The 9,385-nt window shown below is 54.4% G+C and overlaps 1 protein-coding gene across 1 annotated transcript in view; it reads left to right on the forward strand.

Annotated features, from left to right (window-relative positions):
- Positions 1-9,353, forward strand: part of BMP6 (bone morphogenetic protein 6) — a 147,647-nt gene extending 138,294 nt beyond the window's left edge. Inside the window, exons 5-8 of the mRNA XM_089918272.1 lie at positions 790-792; positions 5,988-6,064; positions 6,875-6,985; positions 7,077-9,353. Coding sequence (XP_089774398.1) covers positions 790-792; positions 5,988-6,064; positions 6,875-6,985; positions 7,077-7,226 — 341 coding nt within the window. The 3' untranslated portion in view covers positions 7,227-9,353. The remainder of the gene's footprint in view (positions 1-789; positions 793-5,987; positions 6,065-6,874; positions 6,986-7,076) is intronic.
- The last annotated feature ends 32 nt before the right edge of the window (positions 9,354-9,385 follow it).

Here is a 9,385-nt window from a genome sequence, read left to right on the forward strand (position 1 = left end):
AGCAAGCCTGCTGAACAGTAATCATCGCAGTGCTGTCCTCGGGGCGCGGCGGTGCAGCCGGCCAGTGGCATCTAATGAACTGTGGTCAGTTTGGTACCGGGACCTCAGGCCTGAAGGCGGCTCTTGAGGTGTCGATTGCTTTTTTTTAATTTTTTTTTTTTTTCTGCGGTACGCGGGCCTCTCACTGTTGTGGTCTCTCCCATTGTGGAGCACAGGCTCCGGACGCGCAGGCTCAGCGGCCATGGCTCACGGGCCCAGCCGCTCCGCGGCATGTGGGATCTTCCCGGACCGGGGCACGAACCCGTGTCCCCCGCATCGGCAGGCGGACCCTCAACCACTGCGCCACCGGGGAAGCCCTCGATTGCTTTTTAAAATGAAAATCTCACTTGATTTACTCCACATCCCCTCCCCCACCAGTACACACATAAATGTCTTTTTTAATCGAGAAAACATGTCATCTCTGATTTGGGTTTTCGTGGCATCACTGAATTATTCTCTTCCAAATGCCTTTCGGCATTTTGTTTTTAGTTTGATGAGTTTAAATTAAATACGAATAGTAAAGGTGGTCTAATTTGTAAGAAGAGGCAAGTACATCTGCTTTTTCTTGGTCTTCCCACCCCCCCAGCCCCGTACTTTCAAACATGCTTTGTTCCTTTCAGCAGCACTGAGGCTAAGAGTTCGTAACAAATGGGCCTGGCCTCACCTGCTGAAAGGCCCAGACCCCCAAGAAAGTGTTACTACGGAGGGTCCTCCTCCCGAACTCCCAGTATCTTCAAAGACTCTCGCAAGCTGGTCCAAGAAATGGCCCAGGTTAGGCTCACTGAAGTGCTTTATTGGTTTGGCCCCTTCCTCCTTCCTTATTCTTGCCATTAATGGGAATGGAGGTGCAGAGGGGATTGCTCTTGGAGGAGGTGTTTCCAGAAAGATGGCCTGCTCTCCAGGGGAATGGACCATCGGTTTGCGCTTTCTTTCCGGGCTACGGTGGGGCCAGATGTTGCTGGGTCTTCGTGAACCAGGTAGATGCTGCCGAGACAAAAAGCTGTGGTCTCGGGTGTGACTCCAGGCGGGACTTGCCCCTTGTAAATCTTTCGGGAGGTTGAAGGGAGAGATGGCTCGGCCTCTGCTGCCCCCCGTCTTCCACAGCGTGCTGCTCCCAGGGAATTCATACTTCTCCACTGAAACAAACACCAGCAGCCGCCCACCAGAGACCGTCCTGCCTCTGGGTAAAGAAGTTAGTCCATCCGTCCAGTTGCCTGTCATCAGGGTGAAACAGGGCAGGGAAACACGTGGCTGTTTTTGGAACTGAGCTGCCGATGCCGGAGACGGCGGGACCCGTCCCCAACGAGGGAGAGGCCAGGAGCCCGCCCGCCTCTTCCCCTGCCCACCAAAATCTGCTCTCACACCTGTCCTTGGCCTTCAAGCTGGACTTCCCAAACACATGCACCAAGCAGTGGGTTTGGACCGAAGTCTCCCTGGATGGGTTTGACCTGCCCTGGCTTCTCTGTCGCTGTCTGCTCTGAGTGGATGTTGGATGTTGGCCGTGTCGCACTTCTCCAGTGGGCTTGGATATCGTCTGGACCATATTGTTCATCGTTTGACACGTGTTTTACTAGTCCTGGTCCAAGCCGTGCTGTGCAGCCCACTGGGGATTCTAGTGTCTCTGGCCATTCTTTTCGGCCTCCAGGCTACCAGCCAGCCCACTGCTCCTGTGGCACCCCATCCACGGCTCCCCGAGCTCTCATTGGGTGGTCTCGTTCTACCTGCTGCCATTCATCCTCTTTCATAGCATCTTTCTCTCAGCGTCCATGATTTTGTCTCCTGGGGGACTGACACCACCTGACCGACCCATTACAAGGGTTGTGAACAAATGGCCTTGAGGGTGGTTCCATGTGGTGATTCTAGATTCTGTTCTAGCTCATTTTCCAAGATCTTTCCACGACATCTTTGGGGTGTGGGGTAGTGAATGTGATTTCAGTTCAGCTGGTGAGTCTGAGGTTTTCTGCCATGTCCACCAGCTGGCTGCCAACACCGTGACTGAGAATTGCTCTTTGTTTTGGCAGATGGATAGTTTTGAAACATTTTCTGCCACTTTGAACAATTCATGTCAGATTGGATTCACTGACCTTTGGGCCTCGTTCACCCTTGACGGTCATGCTGCCATCACTCAGCCCTGCCGACTGTCTCTGAACCAGCAGCTTCTCAAGACCCTCTCTCTTCTTTGGACTGAGCTCTTCATCGATTCAAATGCTACCTGTGAGCATCTCTTAAATTCTCCTCTGTCTCTTTCCAACCCACCCAAACATGTATCCTTTTCTTAAAATTTTATTTATTTATTTGTTATTTTTGGCTGCGTTGGGTCTCTGTTGCTGCCCACGGGCCTTCTCTAGTTGCGGCGAGCAGGGGCTACTCTTTGTTGCGGTGCGCGGGCTTCTCATGGCCGTGGCTTCTCTTGTTGCGGAGCACGGGCTCTAGGCAAGCGGGCTCAGTAGTTGTGGCTTGCGGGCTGTAGAGCGCAGGCTCGGTAGTTGTGGCGCACGGGCTTAGCCGCTCCGTGGCATGTGGGGTCTTCCCGGACCAGGGCTTGAACCCATATCCCCTGACCAGCTAAGTCCCCAAACATGTATCCTTAAGGGTCCTGGGAGAAAAGGTGGCTCTGGTACATGTAAATACACTGTTGACCTTCTTGTTGCTGGTTCACATCTTCTATCCCTTGAACTTTCCAGTTGGGACCATTCAGTATGCTTCCAGCATAGGAAAGGTAACCAGAACCCATCAGATGCAGAGCAGTGCTGTGGGTACTTTATTATGACTATGACATGCTTTGCTGTAGATTTCAGGGAATTTCAGTGCACAGACTAGGGGGTCTCATTCTCCCAGAGCAATGTTTGCTTGGCCTTTTAGTCCCTGGCAGGTGTCCCCTCTAGCTCAGCACTTGCTTCCGTGGGTTGACATGCCAGAGATGAGAGGGCTCATCCACCATGGACACCCAACGCTTGGGAAGAATGGACACGGGTCAGGGCTGTGACTTAGCTGTTTATAGTTCTTCAAAGGCGTTGCGAATTTTAATGTGTCATTTTGATCTTAAATTCAAATTTTAGGGCCTGGAGCTTGGCTCCCAGATGTCTCGGTCAAGAGGGAGAGGCTCATCCAGGGCTTTCTAAATGAAATCAGAACATAGTTCTCCACAGCTGTGGAGGACAGTCAGGGCATGAGTGATTGGAAAGTTAGAATTGGTCCAAATTCCGCCCCTTTAGGATAAAAGTTATCAAGGAGTGAAGCCAACTAGAACCTGACCTTCTAACTCCATCCCTAGGTTCACCCCTAATGAATGTGCTAATGGCCGGTAATGCTGAATAATAAAGAGGCGTGAACAGGTGCTGCAAGATGCCCGAATAATTCACCAACTACTACCAACTCCCGAGAGGGCACTGGGGGCCAGGGTCCCTCTAGGAAGGGACAGACGTGCGTGTAGCAGGGAGTCTCAGGGCTCAGTCTTTAAGGAGAGCCTCTGTCTTCAAGATACTTAGCTCCATATTCTTTTATAATCAAGACCAAAGCTGAGATCAAAGCCCCGGTCAGATTAAATGGAGCTGTATAAGACCTTGAAATCCTGCAGCCACGAAAGAACAGGACTTCACTGTTGCCTTTCATGCTAACCGTCCGGTTGTAAACAAAATTGAGCCTCTGAAAAGCAAGCTGTCCCCCCACTCCTGCCCCCCACCCAACACTTTACGAGATTATTGACACCAGAAATCAAAATCCCAGTGTGGTCCCGGGGTCCCACAGTGTCAGTGGCACAGGAGCTGGGCTTCTTCCAGCAGGTTCTTAAGGCCCCGTTGATTCTGTGGGGTACGTGGGAGCCGGAGATTCCTTTGGGATAAGCTGGGCGGATCAGGCCGGAGACGGGGGAGGAGCGGCCAGCCCAGTGCAGACAGGGGTGCCATTTTAACAGCTGCCCTTTGCCCTTGCCCTTGTCATTCTAGGAGGGAAGGGAAATGAGAGCAGCGAATTGTTCCCTCTAAAAAACAAGCTTCCTCTGGGAAGACTCTGCAGCCTGAGCTCAGAAGAGCCGGGCTGTGCGGACAGCGTGCTCTGTGCTCCTGCTGTCCTGGCGTTTTCCTGGCCGAGCCTGGGGCCTGCAGCTGGTGTGGCCTGGGGCAGGGGAGGCGGTCAGCCCCGGGCGGCCGTCTGCAGAAGCCTTCATGCTCCTCCCCTGCCCCCTGGTTTCTTAGGCCGCCCTGACTCTGTCTCTTTCCTGCTTCTTCCCCTCTCCAGTCTCCCCTTTGTTCCTCTCTCCTCCTCTCTTGGGGCTGGAAAGGACAGCAGGCCGGCTGCCTGGACCCCTGGGGCTTGGGCCGAGCTGGGGCTGCAGGGATCCAGGTGCAGCCGCCTCCCTGGTGGCTGCCCGGCCCCGCCTGTGGCGTGATGGGGTCCCTGCCCTTCTCATCCCGGCCCCGCTCGCCTGAGAATCTCTTCTGCCCAAGGGAAGTGAGGGCCAGACTGCGGAGATGGCGGGGGGTCGGCCAGGCCCTTCCCCACGCCCCCTCGGTTCCGTCCGGCAGAAGCGGCAACTGTCCCTGCCTGCGTCCCGACGCCCACTGGGGGTCCTACAGCCCAGTTCCGTCCTGATCCTGACGGCCTGGGGGGAGCACAGATGCCACCAGGTCAACGGCTTGGCCCCCTGCGGATGCCACCTGCGGTTCTGTCCCACTCGGTGAGATTCAGGGGTTCCCGCAACGCCCCCTCCCGGGTCTGCTGATTCACTGGAGCAACTCACAGGACGCAGGAAAGTGCCCCACTTGGGACTCCAGCTGGATTAGAAAGGACACAGAGGAGGGGCAGCCCTCTCCCCAGAGGACCCGGCGGGCCGCCCTCCCCGCGCACGGGCATGCTCACCCAACAACCCCAGGCTCTCCCGAGCCCCGTGTCCAGAGTTGTCACGTGGGCCTCACGACTTGAACTCCATCTCCAGTCCTCCCCCCTTCCCTGGAGGTCAGGCTGGCCCGCGTCCCAACCTCTGATCACGTGGTGGTCTTTCTGGTGAGCAGCCCCATCCTGAGCTCTCCGGGGCCCCACTAGGAGCTGGATTATCACACAGGAAATTCCATGGTTTGGGTAGCTCTTCACGTGTCCTTAACTTCATTCCACCAGAACTGCTCTCTCTTCCTCTCTCTCTCTCCCTCTTTAACTGTCCCTTCTCTGAACTCCCGGTGGGGTTTCTCTCCAGCCCCTGCGCATGGCGTTCAGATTCTGTTTTGTACTGGCGTGAGCTCTGCACGTCTCACGGCACCCCGTCCGTTCCCTGAGTCGCTGGAGGCCAGAAGCCTTGCCTAACGGATCCTCGTGTTTCCCGTGGCACCTCGCAGGGGGCGCGTCACACAGAAGCCGCTCCGTCTGGCCTAGATGAGTCAGGGCACCCTTGTCCTCCTGCCAGCGGTCGGTTAATGAAGCCAGGCTAGCAGGTCCTGACACACAGAGCAGGTGCGCGCACTTCAGCCCCACCCCGTCCCCACTCCCGGCCTCCCGGGCAGGCCTGGCTCCAGGGTGCCCCCTTCAGGAGGCTCTCCTGGCCCAGCAGCTGTCCTCCCGGCCCCTGCGCAGCTTCAGGACAGTCCCGGTTTTAGAAAGCGAGCGGAACCTGCCTGGTGTGTCTTGCCTGTGAATACGATGTCCTCCAAGTCAGGGCCCCGGGGTGTTTGGGGCATCTTGGTCCAACGGGGGTTCACGACAAACATCTGTTGCTTGAAAGGAGTCCATTCAGGTCAGTAATGACGTGTTGTGTGCCAGTGTGCCCGGCAGTGACCCCAGGGTGGACGAGACGGAGTAAGTCAAACACCCGAGCAGCTGGGAGGAGGCTGCAGAACTGTGGGCGCCCCAGCTGTGTCTAGCGGGGGCCTTGTGCACGGCTGGCCCGTGGTTAACTGTCCGGGTAAGTTTGTAAGCGAAGAATGAATCAGTTAACTGTTGCATCTTCTGATCTCCAACAGATTACAACAGCAGTGAACTGAAAACAGCCTGCAGGAAGCACGAGCTCTACGTGAGCTTCCAGGACCTGGGCTGGCAGGTGAGTGCTCTGGACAGCAAGGGGGACGAGGGCCCTCTCTCGGCAGTCTCTTCTTATCTTAGAGGCAGCAGCCATCCTCAAAGACCTTGAACTTGAGGGCTGAGAAGGTTCCTCCTGTGAAGGTACTTAGGAGCCCTTCCAGATGCCCGGGTCTTGGAGTGGGGTGGCAAAAGGCCCGCCCACTCGTGCATGAAGCCCCCCGGCTCCTTTCCAGGTGCACAGGCACCCTGTCCCTCCAAATCAGTAGCCCATTTCCCGGTGCTCTTCTCATTCTCTCAGGGTCCACATGGCCTGTATTGCTTTGGGCATTTAAACAGGAGTTCACTGTGCTTTGAGAAGGGGCTGGAAGAGCATCTAACAGTTAACTTCTCCAAGGGCCACATGCCAGTTCGCCCAGACTAGAAGCGCACCGATGCTCTGCCTCCCTCCCGAAGGCCACTGCTAGTTAATAAGACGCAAATTCTAGGCGTCCAGTGATGGAAGATCGTTCCCATGTGCGGTGGCATTGCGGTGACGGAGTACCCGGGCTCCTGGAGAGGCTCCTTTGGTCCAAGTTCATGGAGCCAGCCCCCTGCAGGCCTCCAGGCCTAGGCGGGCCAGGAGCAGGTCAGGGCCTTGCGGGCCTGTGGAAGGAGCGAGGGCTCCAGAGTCTGACTGACCGGGTTCACAGCCTCGCTTTGCCCCTCGAGTGTGACCTCGACCTGCTGTGTCTGTCTCCTTAGCTGCCCCATGTGAGTGATAGCTTCTCGCAGGGTTCCTGAGGGCACAGGTGATACGAAGGGTGTGTGTACATCACTCTCTCTGTTGCAGGACTGGATCATTGCACCCAAGGGTTACGCTGCCAACTACTGTGATGGAGAATGCTCCTTCCCTCTCAACGCGCACATGAACGCCACCAACCACGCCATCGTGCAGACCCTGGTGAGCGCTGGCCTCTCCACGTGACTGGGGAGTAGGCCCGGGCCAGGTATGGTTCCTAACGACACCTCCCCTCCTTCTGTGTTTGAAACAGGTTCACCTTATGAATCCCGAGTACGTCCCCAAACCGTGCTGTGCGCCAACGAAACTGAATGCCATCTCTGTGCTTTACTTTGATGACAACTCCAACGTCATCCTGAAGAAATACAGGAACATGGTCGTCAGAGCTTGTGGGTGCCACTGACTCAGGACGAGCTGCTGGGGACACATGCACTGCCTTGGACTCCTGCATCACATCTGCCTTAAAAGGCACCCGGAAGCACCGAGAAAGCGGGATAAGACGCCGACACCATCTCGCGCTGGCTGCTGCCTTTCCGCCCTAACAGACATCTTAAAGGACCTCGTCCGTAACCTGCTCACGTAGTAAATGTCGTGAGTAGTTGTCGGTCTCTAGGAAGCTGAGTTTGAGTGTCTGTAGCATGAAGTCCGGTGACTGAAGAAACCTAACTTTGAAGGTTCCCCTCTGCCCCCCCCAAACCCACCCAAATTACTTTGCTTTAGATCAAGCTCTTTGTGGTTTTAGTAAGTAAATAGGGAAGATGATCTTAAAGTAAAATTCTTCTTGGCTCAGTAGCTGCTCACAGGTAGATTTTGCAGATCACGGGAACGGGGGAAGAACGTGTCTGTTGAGCTCTCATCCCAGGGAGGTCGGTTTCTCACGTGGGATCAACAGCCCGGGAGGGAGCCGGGCAGCCCGCAAGTGCCTTTTGTCTCAGTCGTGCTGTTACATGTTTGTGCGGGCGTTTTGTCCATATGAAAATATCCTTATTTCAGTTCAACCATATCATTTCCACCCCCCCGCCCCCCCCCCCCCAGCATTTGCTGTTTTCTTTGCTAGGACCAAAAACAGAGACTAAAGTGATCCCACTTTGAGGCGAGGCTCCGGGGATGAGAAGTCTTTTTAAAGCCATCATTTTAACCGAGCTACACGCCCACACCTCTTCCCCTGAGGGACGGCTCTTTGAAAAAGCACGTTTACGTCAGGAATGTCAGCCCTCATCTGTGTCGGTAAAACGGTTCCTTGCCTCTTACTGGACAGCGTCCCGCATCTTGGGGTTAGACCGGCACAGGCGATGAGCTGAGGAAGGGCACCCAGCCTTAGGAAGAGATTAGGATGGGTATGCGGTTTAGGAACCGAAATCACGGTTTTCTCCTGTAGAAAGTAAGACTCAGATTAAATCTGAGAATATTTTTTAAATGTCTTTTTCACGATCATGTACTCGGAAACCAATTTCGTACTAAACTGATTAAATAACACATTTATGATCTATAACTGCACTTACAGCTTTTTTGTAAATATAAACTATAATTTATTGTCTATTTTATATCTGTTTTGCTGTAACATTTAAGGAAAGACCAGACTTTTTTTAAAGAGTTTATTTAGAAAGTATCATAGTGTAAACAAATTGTACCACTTTGATTTTTTAAAGCCAAGACTCATGATGCAAAGATGAATCCACTCATGAGGACTGTGCTTCTCTAGAAAGTTGGGGTCTTTTTTAAAGAACATCTGTGAACCATACACGATTAATAAAGATTTTCTTTAAGGCAGAGGCTGGCCGGGATCCTGTTGTTGTCTGCCGTGGACAGCGGACGGGGTCTTGTTTCTAAGGTCCTGACCACCAGGTACTTTGTGCCAAGTGGCCACATCTCCTGAGCGTGGGCGGTGGGGTGACGAGTGTTATCACGAGGAGCACCTGATGGCGAAGAACCTACAGGCACATGCCTTGAGGGAGCCTCGTCCTACAGCTGCGGACTTCCAAGGGTGAGGGTAAACGTGCTCCTTATCAACCAGGACGGCGTGGGTTATGCGGACGCCGGTAAGGTGGCCTACTTCGGCCCTGCCTCTCTCCTCCTTTGATCTTGAGGTCAAGTTAATCCCACGCGTCTTACAGTAGAAGACTGACCTCCTCGAAGGCAGACGCAGCACAGGACGCGGCCTCTAAGAGGACTGCTCAGTCCAAAGCTGCTTCTGGCTAGGGCTCCCTCGCGGGGCTGCAGGGCTTCCTCGGTCCCTGATACGCAGACCCGGGAAGGCTCCTGCCCCAGATGGCCAAGCCAAGCAGAATCTTCCTAGGAGTTAACAGACTAGTCGGGACAAGCCTTGTGGAACTTTCCACGTGAGACATCGAATCTTCAAGTTCTCGTGGACTCTGGCTTCATGTTAACTAATGAAATCTCTCACTCAGGAGGGACAGAAGTATCCCTTGAACAGTAATAAGCGATTGGTCAAGTATCAACACACAAGACTATGGCATCAGCATTACCTTACTCAGGCACGCGTCAGGAGTACCGCCGTTTTCATTGTGGCTCACCACTCCCCGTGAGAGAGGTATCAACAGA

Source organism: Delphinapterus leucas, chromosome 10 (genome assembly GCF_059928025.1).
Source record: "Delphinapterus leucas isolate spDelLeu-1000000601 "Yukka" chromosome 10, BTC_Dleu_Yukka2, whole genome shotgun sequence".
Lineage (NCBI taxonomy): Eukaryota > Metazoa > Chordata > Mammalia > Artiodactyla > Monodontidae > Delphinapterus > Delphinapterus leucas.